We start from the raw sequence: 18941 nt of genomic DNA on the forward strand, positions 1-18941 counted from the left end.
TTGATATCAGATGGGAGTGACCCGACATTTGGCAAGAAAGCTACTTCTCCTCTTGCTGCCGCACTGTGCTCCTAACAGGAAGGGAATGTGCATGACAGTTGGATGAGCCAAGGAAATGCATGAGAGCATAAAGAAAGGCTTGGAAATCGCTGCACACATTCAGTGAATCCCTCCGTTACATGTTAACGAGTTGACAGCATATGTGTCTGTCTAACGTCCTGCCTTATTTATGTCTTTCTGAAGGCCAGTCTGGATGGAGGGTATTAGTTTAATTTAATGCAAAAGGTCATTTGCTATTTTTGCCCCAGGCTCCCTTCCTCCATCCCTAGCGTCTGTTTGGAGTAGGAATCTGGATCCTGCAGAAGGCGAGCTCGGTTCACAGAACAGAAATGTTTACCCATGGCAGGCTTCTGTAGTTTGTTTCTGCATGAAGGCACCAAGGATTTGAAACTCACAGACTTCACAAGGTAAATAAACTATGCTGCTTTTCCAGCCTTCCAAGAAAGCTGTGTTTATCTACCTGCCTCATGCCAACAGTGACCTCTCAGTGATGTCTTAGTGACCGTCTATGGCGAAGCATTGTGCGGGGCAGTCATTTCCTGATAGATCCCAAGCGATCCCATAAAAAAAAAAAAAAAAAAAGAATTCTGTGTTACTCTTATTCTACAGTTTAGGATGCCGAGGCTAAGGTAGGGAAGGCACGTGGTGCAAAGTTGCAAAAATTGTAAGGTGTCGACTCTGAACTCAAATCTACGTCCAGACTCCCAAATCCCAGTTCTTTTTCCCTTTGCTCACTCTAGACTCTCCATTCATAACCAGATCCTTTTTCCTACGTAATTACATTTGTGTGTGACACATATGTGCAGTTGGCATTGTGCTGGGTGATCTGGCGGATACAGCAAAAGGAAAAAATGCCTTGGATAATGAGACAGGACTGTTACATAAGTAGCACATCAAAGATAGGACTGAATTAAGGCAGAGGTCTCTAAGCCAAACGTCCACAGGCACCAGACTAGTCATGTAATGAGGGACATAGGACGGTGGGGAAGGTTGGGGACTGTGCAAGCATGTCCTATATGCTTAGGGGACAGCCACTCCTTAGCTGCTGTCTAATAGCTGTACAGACAAAACAGAATTTCTGACTTCTCTTGACAAGTGGGATGAAATGACATTAACACAAGAGTTGAAAAACCTACTGAGTGGGGAGTTCATCAGCAAGAAGGTGGAGAAGTTTCCATTGCTTGTCCCCTCCGAGAAGCATCGGTTTGGACAACTAGCCATGCATGAAAATACCTTTACAACAGTGCAGCCAAATGAATTAAAGGCTTAAGCATAAGACTGGAAACTGTAAAGCTGTGTTAGAAAACAGACATTCAACTGAGTAAATTTTAAAGATCTTGTTGGCTTCATTCCACGATTCGGGAATTAGGCAGCAACTCATGTAGTGGATAGAAAGGTGCTCCAAGAAGCTATATAAAATGGAAGACTTTTATAGGTGAAAGGGAGCGGGATAGAAAGTTAAATTGGCAAGGCCGCAGTCCTTTAAGGGAAAGTGGGGGGTCTTTCAGGAAGATTATGTCCTTGGTACTGACTAGGTAATTTCTGACTGACTGGTTTAAGATTTCATTCCTGAAAGAGGCCGATACTGTAATTAAGTTTGGGGACTTGGGGCTGAGGATAAGTGACACCATTTGGGAGCTTTTTGTCTTTTTCTTAACAACTACTAGAAGATAATATAGGGAAAATGCTTCTGGACATTGGTTTGGGTGACAAATCTTTGGATATGACCCCCAAAATGCAGAGGATAAAAGCAAAAATTGGCCAATAGAATTGGGTCAAACTGCAAAGCTTCTGTACAACAAAGGAAACAATATATAAAGTTCGGAGATACCTTATGGAATGAAAAAAAAATTGCAAATCGTATATCTGCTAAGCAGTAGATGTCCAAAATACATAAGAAATGCACGTAGCTGAATAACAAAACAAGTATCCAGATTTAAAAAATGGGCCAAGGACCTGAGTAGGCCTGCAGATGGCCAACAAGTAGCTGAAAAAATATTCAACATCTCTAATTATCAAGGAAATGCAAATCAGCACTACAGTGAGCTAGCCCCTCACATCTATTAGAATGGACATTATCAACAAGACAAGATAGGTATTGGCAAAGGCACAGAGAAAAGGGAACGCTCGTACCCTGTTGGTGGGAATGTGTAGTCACTATGGAAAACTGTATGGAGGTTTTTCACACAGAACAGAAATATCCTATGATCCAGCAATTCCACTTCTGGATAAATATCTAAAGGAAATAAGATGAGGATCTCAATGAGGTTATCTGCCCCCGCATGTTCATTGCAGTGTTAATCACAATAGCCAAGATAGGAGACCAACCAGGAGACCGACCTAAGTGCCCATCCATAGATGAGTGCTCATCCGTAGATGAGCAGATAAAATGTGGTGTACGTGCACAATAAAATATTATTCAGCCATAAAAAATGGAAGGAAATCCTGTCGGATGGATGGACCGGGATGCACCGGGGTGGACCTTAATGCTAAGTCAAGTAAGTCAGGCAGAGGAAGACAAATACCACATTGTGTAGGATCTAAAAGAGTCGAGGGTAGAATGGTGATTGCCAGGGACCAAGGGTGGGGGAAATGGAGACACGTTGGTCAAAGTGTTCAAACTCTCAGCGACGCAAGATGAATAAGGTGTAGGCATCTAACGTATTACATGACAACTGTAGTTAATAAGACTGTGTCAAATACTTGAAATTCGCTGAGAGGGTGGTTCTTGGAGTTTTGGGCACATATACAAAATACATGGTAACTTTGTGAGGGGATGGATCTCTTAATTAACTTGACTGTGGCAATCATTTCACAATGACCGTGTCTATCAAAATATCACATCGCACAGCATAAATAGATACGACTTCAATTTGTCGATTATATGGACCAAAAGACCAAAAGCCTACCAAGAGCCAGGCTGGGTCTGTGGACTTCAGTTCGGGGTCTCTGTTCTAGAAGACGGGTCTTGAAACCCCGGAAATCCGGACTCTGAAGGTCTGAGTCAATAGCCACATCCTTAAGCTTGGTGTTCACCCAGGTCACAGATGAGCTCGAATGCCCATACCAGGGCTCCGATGTTACACAGCCCCATCCACGAACTTTCTTATTGCTCTGTAAGGGCCTATTTAGCCAGAGCGGCCCCACCTCGGTTGAACAGCCATTTTGTTGTTTATGCAGTAAAACTTAAATTGTCCCTGCCCTCCCCCAGGGGAACTTATCCGGGAAACCAGTCCCAGGTAACAAAGCCCAAATACAAGGGTGGGTCAGGTCTGGTGGAGACATCCAATCAGTAAAGCGAACATACTATCTCCCTAGCTACCAAGGAGTGTGGGCCCCGGCTTTTGGGCGCCAATTCTCACCAAGGTGACAGGCTGGTTCAGGTGCCTACTATGGGGTGAATTGTAGTTCAATTGGTCACTTGTGTGTGGCCTAGCAGGACTGTGTGGCTTTCCCTGTGTGTTACAATCTCATTGGCCACCTGTGTGTGGCCAGGCCCAACCACATGGCCTTTGCTCTATAGAAGTTAGTCTGTGAGGCAGGGAGGGGTTGCCCTCTCTGTAAGGGGCGGCCCTGACTGGTCTGTTTGATGGTCTTTTTGATTCTCGATGCTGCTTGGCATGAAATAAAGCTTTGCTTGACCTTTGCTTTGTATCAGTCTCGCTCCTTTGATCACGGACCCATTATTGGGGGACCCAACACTGGGGACCCAACAGCTCCATGTGTACCGAGCTCTCAAATGGGTTTGCCGCCTGTACAGTGATTGTACTTGGCATCACAGTAAGTTACCTGCGTGTCATCCCAACTGATAAAAAGAATAGAATTCCAGATGTGGAAAGGCCCTTAAATGATCAAGTCTAGTCTCTTTATTAAATAGACGAGAAAACTGAATTCCAAGAATGAATGATTGGCTGATCAGTTGTGAGCAATGATGTGGGCAATGCCTTTGTTCTCCCTGGATCCCATTTTCTTTCTCTGTTAAGTCGGGGGATGGAGGACACAATTGCTAACATCCTATAATCCTGTGATTATTTTCTTTGGTTCTACCTTAAGGCAGGGGGTGAGGAAGGGCAGGAGAAGATAAATAACTAGAGAAAATTGGGACCAGCCGTGTCCAGCATGGTGTTCGTCTCTGGCTCTTCCACACCACCCCTGGGAGAGCTTGGGAAGTCCAGTCAGCCGCCCCACCCCTCTGTGCTGCGACCCAATGAGTGGATGCCACGTGGCATAGTCATCACGTCTCCGACAGCTGGTTACTGGCTTGGCTTCCAGCTCCAGCTGTCTTTGAAACAAATGAATGTTGTCAGTTCCAAGGGAGGCAGGGCAAGGTGGGGTGGGGAGCTTGACATAACCCATCACCACTGCAGAAACAAGTAGAAACATATGTCTTCCTGATGGCGCACATCCGTGGGCAGCAGCCTTGGGAACGGAGGAGCATCATTTATTCCAAAAAAGCGACTTGTACTGTCTTGTAAAGACGGCAGATCCTCTTTGTGCCACTCCGGATCGGTCCCAGGGCCCGTGTCAGTTGTTCCTTCGAGGAAAACCACTACTTTCGGCAAACACGTGGGAGACATCAGCCACCTGCCTTCCCTACTCTCTGAACTCAGACACCAAATAAACTTGGATGGTGAGAATTTAAATAGCGAGAGGGACCAATAACCTACTGATTACCGATTTTCAGCTAGCAGGGAGTTAGAGTTTGGATAGCAGTACTTTTAGGAAAATATTTATCTGGGATGACTTGCTGTTGAGAGTTTAGGTGTCAGTACTTGAAAACCTATGTCTGGAATGCTGGGGCTCTTTGAGACCGCAATCTGGAGCAATGGTGGTATAATGAGGTGAAAAACGGGATTTTACCGAACGTGTAATGTTATCATTTTTTAGTCTAAATTTTCGGCATATCTCACCAAAATGGCAGGCAGACTATACTCTGTCAAATTAGCACACATCCTTTGGGGTGCCTGGGTGGCTCAGTCGGTTAAGCGTTTGTCCTCTGTTCAGGTCATGATCCCAGGGTCCTGGGATGGAGCCCTGCATCCAGGTCCCTGCTCAGCAGGGAGTCTGCTTTTCTTTCTGCCTCTCCCCCTACCCATGCCTGCTCACTCTCTCTCTCTCTCCCTCTGAAATACATAAATAAAAATCTTTTTAAAATTAGCATATCCTTCAGTGTTACGGGAGCCAAAGTCCCCACCTCTTGGGTTCAGCCATTTTTCTATCATACAGATGGGTTCTTTGGGCTTTCCCTTTAAAGCCCTCAGTCGTTTCTCCCTGTACAGGAGCTTGATATCATTCTCAGAGGTGGTCTGCCTTTGCACTCCCATGGAATTTGGAGCATTCCCTCATTCCTTCAGCATGATTTGACTATCACGTCCATGCCATCTGAGTGCCAAGGGCATAAAGTCAAAGTACATTATCTGTCCTTGCAGGGATTCTGCATTACAAAAAAAGTTGTCTAACTCCCTTCAGTAGGTGCAGCAGTCCAGCGCAAGGTGGTAAGCCAGCAAGAGATGGTGATGAATCAATCGTAGTGATGAATCAGGAGAGGAACGTAACATGTCTGATTCATTGGTTGTGTGTTTCTCTCCCAAGGGAAGAGCATCCTTTAGTGCGGGCACCAATGTCTTGCCTATTTTTAGGCCTCGCTTAATCCCAAGTACGTTGCCTTTTTTCTGGTTCATTCCTTCTGCAAATATTTACAGAGCACCTACCACGTGCCAGAGGCGAGCCAGAGCAACACAAGCCCCAGGCTTTATGATGCTAATAGAAGCAACAGACAATAAACACAAAAGTGAACAGCAGCAAGGTAGACCATCGAGTAATGATAAGGGCCATACAGAAAAATAAAACTGACCGAGATGGAGAATGATGGTATTTGCCTTATTTTATAGGATGGTATGAAGAGGTGGCCTTTGGGCAAGATGAAGTGAGATATCTGGGGACAGAACATTCCAGATGCAGGAAACCGTAGTCAGAAAGTCCAGGGTGGGAGCCCGGCTGTCCTGTTGATGGAACAGCAATGGCATCATAGCACCTAGAGTTCAGCAAGAAAGGGTTGAAGATGGTTAGTGGGGCTACTGGGGGCTGGATTTGGGTGGGACTGGACTGCAAAGTGGTTTGAAATCCGTATTTCTTGGTTTGCCACTCATCTTGTCCTATTAGGGCTTGAATGTGATGTGTTTTAAGTGAAGCTTTAGAAAAATAAATTTGGAGAGAGAGAGAGGGTAGGGCTTGCCAGCAGGGAGACAAGATAGGAGGCCCCAGCTTTATCCTAGGCCCGCGGCGATACATGACCAAACTGGAATGAGAACAGAGGGCAGGACAGGGTTAGGAGCTCAAGAGATCAGCTGTGTGTTGGAATTTGTCAACATTGTTAACCCATAATGCCACATTCCTTGGGACGTTGTGGGAGAAAGTGAGGGCTGGAGGTTGGAAGCCTAAGTTTGGATTAAAAAAACATGACTTTGATGGATGTGAGTTATGACCATTTCCTCTCAGACATTTAGCGTGCCCCTCCCTCCAAAGGATGCTGACACGACATGGGAAGAAGGAAGACTGTGTATTAGCAGACACAGTACCAAAGCCTGGAATGATGTAGCGGGAGAGGCCGGCGGCGTGGTCCCATGTGCAACTGGCGGAGAGTGTGGTTTCTATTAAATCCAGACCTCCTAGCTATCTCCATTTGGTTCCTCACAATGGACCAACAGCCTTTATGGTAGTCATGTGTTTTCCAAATGACATCCTTCCTTAAGCTTCCTTTGAAACCATCTGATGCTCAAGAAGAGACTGGAGCAGAGAGGATCGTGTGACACAGGCTGTCAGGAGGCTCCCTCCTTAGGCTTTCCTAGATGAGAAAGTCTTCATGAACAGAAAGCTTTGTGAGAGTCATGCAGCTCTGACGTCCGTTCTTCCTGATGATCAAGGTCTGTTTAGCTTTCTGAGGAGCGGGGAAGATGTGGTTTTTCTTCCTTCTTATTCTGTGCGTATCTCTCCTAGAGATGTGTGGCATGCCCCTGGCATGTAGGACATGACATGGTTGGTACAAAGCAGGGTGTCCCAGCCTTGCCCTCAAACTACCCATGGTTCACCAGACAGATGGGAACCAGAGCGCTGCAGAATGAAATCTACCAGATTAATCGTGTCCAGTAAGGCCACACTGCAGAGAGCGGTAGAACCACTCACCTCCAGATCCACCGAGAAGCTTTCTCTGTGACACTGCTAACACCCCAGCCCATCCCTTTGGTGTGAAAATTGAGAGGGAGAGCCAGAAGGGTGACTGACCTTAGTGTCACGTGACTCCCACCGTCATTTCTGGAGTTTGAGTTTATGGGTGTTCTTCCAAGTCCTTTGGGTCCATCTAAATGACAGGAAAAGTACATCGCCAGGATGTTAGGACCTACATTAAGCCAGTTCAGAAGTATTTAGTTCTTAAGAGTCTGTTATTTGGGCTGCTACCCTACTCCCCCCAGAAGTCCTGTCTCCTCTGGAGCCTTTGGTTGTTTTCAACCCTTTTGAGATATAATAAAATTGTAATATATTTAAAACCTACAACATGATTTGATAAACATACGCAATCCCCCCCCATTGACTTAAACATCAGTCAGCTCCTGTATATATTCATGCCTTGATTATGTGAAAATATTTGAGTTCTACTCTTAGTAGATTTCAATTCAACAATACAGTGTTTCTGGAACTTTTCCTGAATCCAAATAACATGTGTGGTTAAGGGCGAGCAAAGGCTGTGTGTTCAGATAACCCTGAGATACAGAGAGGTTAATGAAAGTACCCATCAAATTGAGCTGCATGACCGGTGGGATTTTGCTGCCAGAATGCCTTGTACAGTGTCTGGTACAAAGGAAACAATGACCTCTTCCTCCAGGTAGGGCAATAAAGGATGGGGGAAAGGGAGAGAAGGAGAGAAATTCCCCAACCTCTGTCAATCCTGATTAACCACTTGGAGTAATTAATAAGTGTTGAAACATAGGTTGTAGGACTTCTTATAAAAATTATGTGTGTTTATGAGCATTTGGGCATTTAATTTTTTGAAATTAATACTAAAAGATAGACAATAGGCCGTGGCGAACCTGTCAACCATTTTGGTATTAGGAAATTGTTTTGTTTAAAGAAGAGGATTTTGGACGTCTGTGTCCTACTGAGAATGGGCACAGGCATAAATTAGAACAGAAAGGGCTTATACCTCCCAACCCAGTGTTGCTTTGGGAACCACTGTATCTGTTCTCAAGAGATTTGGGCTGTTGAACTCTTTAAGTGTTAATTTCAACAGACATATTAATTAATTAATTAAATAGGTTTCATCAGTATATGATTAATGTCTTTGAAGAGCTGCTGGTGTTGCTTCTTCTATACGAGTCCAGATGGCTACACTTCAAGTGCTCTGAGGAAAGGGTCGATTCATCTTTGTGTCGGGAGCTTAAACCATCACACAAGGTCAAAGCCATGTTAGTTAATACCGTCTCAGAGCCAAATTTGCTTAGTGTAAGTGAAAGCAAAGGATAATTCCTTTCAGCCTCCTGGAGTATTTGAAGAAGTAGCCCAGTACCCCCAGCTAGGAAAGAGATCAAAGTTGGGCAATCTGGAGAACTTCTGCAGAAAGATTTTTTTAGACCTTTTTTCGAATCCATCCTCATCAGTGTGACTCAGAAAGCCACAGAGACTGACAGGACACGGAGACTCTAGCTGCCTAGTGGAGGTCAGGGGTCACCTGGGAGAACTGGTCTGTGCCCAGTGATGCATCAGTGTGGACCGAAGGGAGGATGTTTGGTGACCCTCTGGAGTGAGCCGTCGTATTCTCCAGAAAGTCAGCTTCACTTTTTTTTTTTTTCCCCTCCCAGCAGTAACCTCCCAGTTGTTCTCATGGCCACTCAAAGTGTCCTTTTCCCCATGAGGCTGCCTTTTTTCAGTAGAGGGCAAGTGGATGAGAGATCAGGTCTCCAAGATGGACCACGGCTGGGTTTCACATTTAACCTGTGAACTTGTGGATGAGAAGTTAATGGGTCCAAAAGGATCATTGAAGAGGAGCAGTCTAGCAATTTCCTCTCTACCTGCCATCTGTCTTTCCCATCCCCATCCAAAGAAACCAACAAACAAGTCAAAACTAAAACCTGGAGCCTTTGGGTTAAGCAGGTCTCCAAGGTAGAAAAATCCATGATGTCTCGTTTATCTTTAACTACCTTCAGTTACATTTGCAAGAATGTCATTAATACGTCTCTTCACCCATCTTAAAGCCTTGTATAGTCCTTTCATTATTTTCTCAAAAAACGGAATACTTAGGCCATCTCCCAGAATTTCAGGTCCAATTGAAGGGGAAAATCATAATAGCAAAACACTACCAGAAAACAGCATGACTTCTCTGCTTCGTTCCCTCAAAGAGTTGAACGGAATAATAATAATCAACATGTACTGGTGGTTCTCTGTGCTAAGTGCTCTCGGCCCTTCAGAAGTATTAACTCACCCAAGCCTCTAAAAATGCTCTAAGGGATGTGATAGTATCATTCCCATTTTACAAATCAGGGACTGGAGTATCTGAGCAGTTTGTAAACTTCTTCAGGAAAAAGGGAAAGGATGAAAGTGTCACTTAACCATTACAGAATTGAAACTTTGTGGCTTTTGGCTTCATGGTCCCTTCTCTCTTTTTTAGTTTTTTTCCCTTAGGATTTTATTTATTTGATACTGAGAGAGAGAGAGAGCGTGCGCACAAGCAGGGGGAGCAGCAGTGGGAGAGGGAGAAGCAGGCTCTCCGCCAAGCTGGGAGCCCGATGTGGGGCTTGATCCCAGGACCCCGGGATCATGACCTGAATCCAAGGCAGATCTTTAACTGACTGAGCCACCCAAGTGTCCCAGTGGTCCCTTTTCTTGCCAGGCAATTTGGGGATATTGAGAGTATCTGATGAAATTTGCACCGAGTGGGATTTATAGTATTTTGAAGGAAGATTACTGTGTATATGACTCTGGAAAGCCTTCCTCGCCTCCTAAATCATATTTGTACTGTGAGTCTAGTTGACGGTAATATTGCCCTCAATGAAGGAACCGGAAATGCCAGATTTTTGTTGACATGTGTTTCCCCCTCCCCAAAATGTAAGAGATTTCCCCCCCCACTGACAGTAATTGGGGGATCCTGAATATACATTAGTTTTTTCAAAAGGCACGTCTACGTGTGAGGGCCTGTCCAAGTTGTCTGTTAAACCACCTCTGTATGGATAGATGCAGACGGCAGGAGATTCTGTTTCAGTGTCAGAGAATTGTATGCTTTGGAGAGAACGGAGGATGTTAGCCGCGTCTGCCTGCTCTCAGCATAATGTCAGATTGTGTCCCCTCAGCCTGCTCACTGGTCCAGATCATTCCCCTTGGTCTCATCTCGACCCTGGTCAACGATTTTTCTGTAATCTCAAGCTTCTGATTTCTTTTTGGGAAGTAACTATGGCTCTTGGTTTTATGTTAATAGTTAACTGAGCAGTTGAGAGCTTAGCATGTTGCCTGATGAATAAATACTTTATTGATCCATGAGAAGAAAGGTGGGGATCCCTTCATTTCCATTCCACAGGTAGGGGGGGGAAAAAGCAACCAGAAGTTGAGAGTACTTAAGCCCAGCTAGCAAGCAGTCAAGCTTGACGTTTACCTCTAAACTGTTTAGGATTTTTAGAGAGAGAGAGCAGAGAGAGAGGGACAAGCAGACTGTGCACGGAGCGCAGAACCCGACACAGGGCTCGATCCCACCACCCTGTGATCGTGATCTGAGCTAAAATCAAGAGTCGGATGTTCAGCCCACTGAGCTACCCAGGCACCCCTGAAGTGTTGTTCATATGTTGAGCATTCCTTTACGTCATTGCCTCTGTGCCATTCCATTTTATCTTAATTTTTGTCACTTCTAACTTTTGTCAATTCTAAAACATCCTCATGCTCATGGTTTTCCTGTTAGACTTTCTCAGCCTTTCTTAGTCCCTAGTCCCTTGCTTCTCTGATGCTTCCTTTCTCTCCTCCTCCAACCCCTGGACCCTGTTTCATAATGAGTGCGTGCACTTCCTTAAGCCCTTCGCTCACTCTAAGCTGAGATTTCTTCTTTGGGCTATCCTCATAGGCTCTGGGCCACAAATCAGCTAGTTATTCTTTAGTGCTATTGTTAGGACAAAATACAGTTTTTTTAAACAAAAGAATGTGATGTCTTGACTGAAGTTGCAATTTTTTTTGTCTCTATTGTAGACAATGGGCTAAAAAATAAAAAGTGAAAGATCAATGGATTTTTAGTAACCACAAATATATATCTTTGCCGATATTTTCTCCAGCCAGCCTCACAGGGGCAACTTTGTTATTCTATTAGCCTTTCCTAAAAAGAGAAAGAGAATGTTGATACTGCCCCCCACCCCCTGGGGATTCCTTTTTTTTTTTTTTCTTTAATTACTTCAAGACCTTTCTTTAAGGTATATCATCTCACTTTTTTTTTTAAGATTTTTTTTTTTTTTAATTTGACAGAGAGATCACAGGTAGGCAGAGAGGCAGGCAGAGAGAGAGGGGGAAGCAGGCTCCCCGCTGAGCAGAGAGCCGGATGTGGGGCTCGATCCCAGGACACTGAGATCATGACCTGAGCGGAAGGCAGAGGCTTTAACCCACTGAGCCACCCAGGCGCCCCCATATCATCTCACTTTTAGTAGACATCATTAACCCATTGAATCAGTTTTTGATTATTTAATAGGGATAAGTGTAAGGATAAAGGTCACTCAAGACAAGGATCTTGTCCTTTCTGGAATCTGTAGTCTCCCTTTTCCGTCAAGTCTAAAGCTTTTAATAGAATTTAAATATGACCTAGGGGGAGGGTGTTTTAAAGGGCAGTTTCCACAGGTGGTGGGTGATGGGGAGGGCACGTTTTGCATGGAGCACTGGGTGTTGTGCAAAAAGAATGAATACTGTTACGCTGAAAAAATTAATAAAAGGGGGAAAAAAAAAAAAAAAAAAAAAAAAAAAATAAAGGGCAGTTTCCTGAAGTATGATTTATACCCTCCAAAGCCCTTGGTGTCTTACTTGGCTATTGAAATCTAAAATAGGAAACAACTTCTAACAAAGTATATTATCTTTTAGTCGTTCCTCTCTGAACGTATAAAGTGGTGAACTGTGATCTGCGTGGAATATTGACTGTTGGTCTGTATCCACTGCCTCTTTAAGTTTAGCAGTTAAGTTATATGATGACTGGGTTTCTAGGTCTTTGAAACTGGAAAAGGTTGACTCTTAATGTGGGAACAATATTCAGTCCAGAAGGGGGCGCTGCCAGGCCTTTAGCTCTGGCTCCCTCTGGCTCTGAGGGAGAGGCGTCCCCTTGGGTGGGGCTTGAGGGCAGCCCTCCCCGTAGCACACCCACCTTCTCAAGGGACTTGAGGCCTTCCCTGTCCTTCCCTAGCCTAGGGGAAGCCTCAGCGCATCCTCAGTGGCAGGCCACTGTGTCTCTGTCCCCTCCTGACCCTCCTCACCAACTTCCTCCCTCCTCATGAGCCAGGAAAGGGCTCTGGTCTCCTGGCAATGCCCGTCCTCAGGGAACCCTCCCATGATTTTTTATCCTCCTCATCCTTGTTTTCTCTCGTAGAACACGTTTTTCCTTCATACTTTGCCCAAAGGAATATCCCATACCCATTTGTGATCTTGTGTAATCCCTCCCCTCCCCCGCCCCCCCCTCCCCACTTAACTGGAAGCCACATGAGACCACGGCTGCGTCTCGCTCACCACTGTTGGAGCCAGAACGTCGCGTGTGTTCAGTAACTCAAGACGCTTCACACATTCTCCACACAAACAGATGGCTCTTTTTGGAGGTGCTGGGTTTGGATTTTTTTTTTTTTTTAAGATTTTATTTATTTACTTGACAGAGATCACAAGTAGACAGAGAGGCAGGCAGAGAGAGAGGGGAAGCAGGCCCCCTGCTGAGCAGGGAGCCCGATGCGGGACTCCATCCCAGGACCCTGAGATCATGACCTGAGCTGAAGGCAGAGGCTTAACCCACTGAGCCACCCAGGTGCCCTGGGTTTGGATTTTTTAAACTATAAAATGTATTTATTTGGTCAGACTCCAATTTTTTTTTTTTTTTTGTCAAACTACACCCAAAAAAGAATGTTTCTTCCTTAATATCCGGCGCTGTAAAATTCTTTTTTCGTCCTGAAGAATTATTCTAGATTTTTGTTCTTGTCACTCTAAACTGAAAAAGAGAGGGCCGTGTGGGGCTAGTATGTTTGTCCTGATATAGGAGGACAATTCTTTTTTTTTTTTTTAATGCTTTCTCAACACAGAAGCTTTCACTGTGCCTTTGAGTTGCTTAAGGTGCTCAGGAAACGGGGAGAATACAGGAAAAGTTTCCCAACCGGTTAGTCCAGTTAAGGGACTGAAGTGGCTTAAGCCTTTGATATATTACTTTAACCAAGTTAGGAAGTTAGTAAGGCAGAAGGGCTTTCGGGGGATAAATCACTCCTCCCTCCCACCCCTGCCCTTTAACTGTTCCTTCTGTCTGCTGGGGACTGTAAATGGTGTCTTTTGTCTTCAAGCCTATGGAAGGGCGGGGGCGCTGGAAGGTGGGGTTTACATCAGGGGGACCCCATTCTCCCTGTGCTGCCAACTGAGATTTCCTCCCAGAGTGGTTGTGGGATTCAAATAAAGCACCCCAGGGAGTGCCCGGGGCTTCATGGCTGGACTTTGGGAAGAGTGCCTGGTTTTTATGTATTGGAACACGTTGCTTCCCACCTCTGGTGTCTTCCGCTGAGCAGGGAAGGGGTGCTGGCTGGTCCCCTGGACCAGCAAGCCTGCGGTCAGAGAGTCTTTCATTCCCTTATTCCACAAACATTTATAGACTAATAAACAAACGTTGACGGGCTGATAACATGTGACACGCAGCAGGGATGCCTGTGTGGCTCCTGCTGTCGCAGAGTGTATGTTAAAACTGTACGCTCTGGGGGGTATGGAGAGGGTGGCATTTCGTTCGTTTCTGTCACTGTAGATAGACATGAGCAAAGACACCGGGGCGTCAGAGCCTTTGAAAGTGGGGGAGAAACAGGGCCACGAGTGTTGTTTCTTGGAGGGGAAGGTGAAGAAAAAGTGTGCAAGAGTGTGTGGGGGAGGAAAACTCATTTTCCCTCTACCCTACTAGGGTCTTGGCTCAGACCTCTCTGTAATAAAAGATCACCGGGAGAAAACAAAGTGTCTAATAATATGCATACCTCCTGCACACATGGGAGGGCCCCAGGAAGACTTCGGGATCTCCCCCAAAGGGCCCAAGGCAGCGCTCTAAATACCATCTCCAGTTAAATACAAAAGAAGGTGTTGAGGGGAGCAGTTGTGGGACCTTATCAGGCCAAGTGCTCTCAGCAAGGGTATGGTCGTCACGCAGATTTAAGTCCACACCTTCTCCCTTGAGAAGAGTTTCCCGATCTTTGGTCATCTTCCTATTCCTGGTACACAGAGAGACACTCTTATAAATAGAGATTTCCTTTATAAATGTAAACTTCTCTTAGAGAAGGGTAACTTCTCAAGGTTTTCAGAGCTTCTCCTGTGGGGGCCGATTCCTTCCTTTTTTAAAAAGATTTTATTTGACAGAGAGAGTGAGCACAAGCAGGGGGAACAGTAGGCAGAGGGAGAGGGAGAAGCAGGCTCCCCGCTGAGCAGGGAGCCCAGTGCAATGTAGGGCTGGATCCCAGGACCCTGAGACCATGACCTGAGCCGAAGGCAGCGGCTCAACGGACTGAGCCACCCAGGTGCCCCTGTGTGGGCTGATTCTGAAAAAATAACCAGCTCAAGGGGCGCCTGGGTGGCTCAGTGGGTTAAGCCTCTGCCTTCGGCTCAGGTCATGATCTCAGGGTCCTGGGATCGAGCCCCGCATCGGGCTCTCTGCTCAGCGGGGAGCCTGCTTCCTCCTCTCTCTCTCTCTCTGCCTGCCTCTCTGCCTACTTGTGATCTCTGTCTGTCAAATAAACAAATAAAAAATAAAAAAAAAAAAAAATAACCAGCTCAAGATAATCCTTGTGCCAAAGAGACATATTCTGGGCTGAAATATTCTGTTCCCCTTCAAGTAAGAGAACATAGTAGATTCAGGAAATGAAATGTCCTATAAGAATGGCGGGGAGGGAGGGAGGGAGAGGGGACAGATAAAGTGTCCAGCTCCACACAGAGCTGGTTATGCAGGGGCCTATGGGCCGGGAAAAAGGGTCTAGATTTGAGATCAATACCGGAGTGTGTGAAAGGAGCTGATTACATTGGACAAGGACTCTGGCCAGTGTGAGGAGACCCTATGAGAGGATACAGGTCGTTTTGGGACACTAAACAGAAAGTGTCCAAATGAGGGACGAAAAACTCTACCATCATGGCCCTGGGCTGGGCGGAAAAGGGTGGGTTACACTGAGATCCAACCTGAAGATATGATGGAAAGGATTCCAACATTGTGGGATTTTACTCAGCTGAATTTTGATCTTGCCAATCGATTTATCTTCTTCCGGAATCTGCATGAGAGCATGAATGGGAATGGTTCTCTTGACTTGCCATGTGCCTCTGTTCTTTATGCCAACACCTGGCACAGGGCTGCTAATTAGGTGCTCGGTGTGAGTTTGCGGAGCCAAGGAAAGCATCTGCCTGTGTCCGATTCTAGATAATAGGTCAGTGCTGAAGTCAGTCTGGCAATCGGTCAGAAAGCAGCACCTAAATGAAGGGGGAGGGAGATCAGCACCAAACCACGAGTTCTGGGGCTTCTTTTGAGAACAAGAAGCTGAACCGTATCAGAGAGCCCAAATTAGGCGGGCACAGAGCCCTCCACCCTGTGGGGAGTTGAGGGGGTGTAGGTGCCAGGGCCCCTGCGTTCCCATAGTAATCTGCGCTCGCCACGATGCCCCCTTAGCATTTGGTACCACCCTTGAATTTTTAGTTGTCTGCTCCCTAACAAACCACGTGCAGTTTGTGTATCTCCCACTCAGCACTGTGCCTGGCCCTTCCCTGGCATTCAGCGAGAGTTGATTCAGTCACTCACCCTCCCTAGCCGCCTCGATTGCTATAGCTGCGAGTGGGTAAAGGGCTTCTTCAGTGGTTATTCTGTCTCCCCTTGTAAGGTAGTCAGGGAGGGACGAGTCTCCCCATTTTGCTCATGAAGAAGGGGAGGCCTAGAAGACTGGCCTGCGAAGCCTTTGTGCACGGTGGTGGTCATCGGAGCAGTTCAGAACCAAGGGTCTCATGCATGAGTCCCAAGGACAGAGATCCGGTTTCTGGTGGGGCGGGATCCTGCCTGGGAGGGAGGGGGTCCGTGTGTGCGTTCCATTTCCCCGCGGCTTTCTGATGTCAGCGAAGTTGCCGGCCTCTATCAGGGCTTCTCCAACTTTCACAGACACACAGGTCACATGGGGACCTAAATAAAATGCAGACTCTGATGGCGCAGGTTTGGATCTGTTTGGCGTCTGCATCCCTAACAAGCTCCTGCGTGGGCTGAAGCCGCCGCAAGGCCAGCAGACCGACTTGTCGTCCCCGGGCCTGGATGTCCAGGACCCTCTGAACCAAATGCAGGAAGACAGAGGGCAGAGGTGTGGACGGGAAGGCAGGGGTGTGTTGCGGCTGAAATAGCAGGTACCAAGATACACACTTTGTGCCGTGACTTGGAAAGCGAAATTGCGGTTGGATGGGCTTGCCAAGCCCCTTGTGACAGCTGGGCGCGGGGGTGCCGGAGCACCTGGCTCTGGGGGTCCCAAAACAGACCAGGTCTGGCCACTTGCCGCTGACCGAATCCGAAGGCAGGGAGATGGGTGGTGGGGAGCGAAGAAAGGGATTCATTTCAGGGGGGGATCAACACCAGGAGGACAGAGGACTCGCGTCTCCGAGGCTGCCTCCACAGTGCCGGAAGTGCTTCCAGGTTAACGCAGGGAGATGTGGGGCAAGGGTTAGCGGGTTTGTGCAGTGGGCACTGAAGGTTAGGTCCGTCGTGGTCTTGGGGTCAGTCACTGTTGCTGGAGGAGGTAGTTTCAGTCCCCATCAGAGGATGCGTTGCCCGCTGGGTCTTAGGCCCGAGTTAAGAGAGAAACTGGCAAGAAGAACGTGATCGGTGAGAAGGTACAGACTGAGGTCCAAGTGGAAGGGGTCCAAGTCCCCGTTCACTCCTCCTTCCCCGTTTAGCAGTTCTGTCTCTCCCCAGGTCCCTACATGGAGTTGACCGGAACCGCTCGCCCCCCCGCCGCCACCCAGGCTTGCCCTGTTATTTAGCCCTTGTGGAACCAGGGTGGAATGGTGGCGTTTCTCCTGCCCGTGCTAGGGGTCCCTCGAGGGCCAGGCTGTCATGAAACTGCCCCCTCTGCCCCGTGTTTGCCGCTGTGTCCCCTGCGTCCTAGATGCAGAGGCTCTAGGATGTCACGTGGCTCCTCCCTCAGTCGCAAGAATCCCTGAACATCAAGATTAGTAGTGAAGAGTCTGGAACAGTAGCTGAGGGCACCACCTCTGAGCGTCCAGCGCTCCGGGTGCCCCCAAAGCCTGCCTCTTCAGCATCAGGATTATTCTAAGCTGATTGTTTTTAAGAAACAGCAGACGTGAGGAAAGCTTGGAAAACTGAGTAGAAGTGACCATTTTACATTCACGAGGGAAATCTCTATTCACGGGGGTGCCTTCTGCTCTGTGCCAGGAACAGGACGGTGACCAAATCTTTAGCAACTTGTCCGAGTAGATAGCCAGGACTTAAATCTCCGTATCAATCGTATCTCTTTTCTCTGTGCCTTTCCTGGTCACCTTGCGTGACTGCCCTTCCCCCGCCCCCATCACCCCCTCAACATCTTCTTATACCTTTAGCTGGAGACAGTAGTTGTAAAGGGGTGTCTTGGGCCCTTTTGGGGAGTTACTCCGTTTTCCTGGGTAAGTTCCGTGTGTATGGAAGGTATACATGTTATTAAAAATCTGTTTTTCTCCAATTGGTGTTTTACTACAGTGGGGTCAGAGCCAAGAACCTAGAAGGGTAAAGGGAAAATTATTTTTTTCCTTCTCTACAATGCCATTGCCAGCTTTTCTACTGACTACCTTAGCCTCAGTTTTGTCCTCTGCAAAATGGGGATAAAAACATTATAACTGCTAATGGTATGTATGAAATAGATAATACACGGCAATTACTTAGCACAGTGCCGGCACATAGGAAGTAGCCGATAAACAGTTGTTGGAAATCACCACGTACGAAGGGGATGCCTGGAATCATTCATATTTTCTGTGTGTTTGGCTCTTTAGTCAGGTCTGATAAGGACACGAAAAAACGAATTCCTCATTTCACCGTTACCTCAGCTGCTGGCCCAGGAGCATAACTACAGCGCACCTGCGGGACACCATCCTCACGTGCTGTACAAAAGGACGGCTGAGGAGAAGGTCCAGCGTTGCCATAGCTACCCGGGCTCCAGCGGGCCTCATCCTGGTCACTCCCCGGCTCACACTCCCCTCCCATCTCGGAGTCAAGAAAGAGAGCATCACCACCCAAGGTTGCAAAAGCAGCATTTTTGTGGACGACGCAAGAAATGTATGTAAGGAAACTTTTTCTTATTCTGTTCTTATGTGGGCCCTCGATAGGCTCTCTTGAGTGTAGTCAGGTGTGCTGACTCTGCAGGTTAAAATGGGGCGACCTTAAGCGCCCCCTGAAATTTGTCTTGGAGATGGGCCAAGAGTCACCCCTGTCAGGCAAACCTACGTGATCAGTTCTCAATTCTTCTAGGTTAAACTAGGAAAGATTTTGATATGCTTTTGTTTGTTTTAGTACGGGTCGCCATATTGTCTTGGTTTCTGTGCTCCTGAGAAAGGTACCCAGTCTTCCAGCAATGAAGGAAATCAGAGGCGAATCCTCAGATGTTTGGATATTTGTTCCTTTTGAGCTCTTAAAGGATAACTTCCTTTATCAAAGG

The 18941-nt window shown here is 46.8% G+C and overlaps 1 protein-coding gene across 1 annotated transcript in view; it reads left to right on the top strand.

Moving 5' to 3' along the window:
• ADAMTS18 (ADAM metallopeptidase with thrombospondin type 1 motif 18) overlaps positions 1–18941 on the top strand; it is a 137327-nt gene that overhangs the window by 41748 nt on the left and 76638 nt on the right. Inside the window, exon 5 of the mRNA XM_045986717.1 lies at positions 18280–18562. Within this exon, the coding sequence (XP_045842673.1) occupies positions 18280–18562 (283 nt within the window). The remainder of the gene's footprint in view (positions 1–18279; positions 18563–18941) is intronic.

Source organism: Meles meles, chromosome 19 (assembly GCF_922984935.1).
Source record: "Meles meles chromosome 19, mMelMel3.1 paternal haplotype, whole genome shotgun sequence".
Lineage (NCBI taxonomy): Eukaryota > Metazoa > Chordata > Mammalia > Carnivora > Mustelidae > Meles > Meles meles.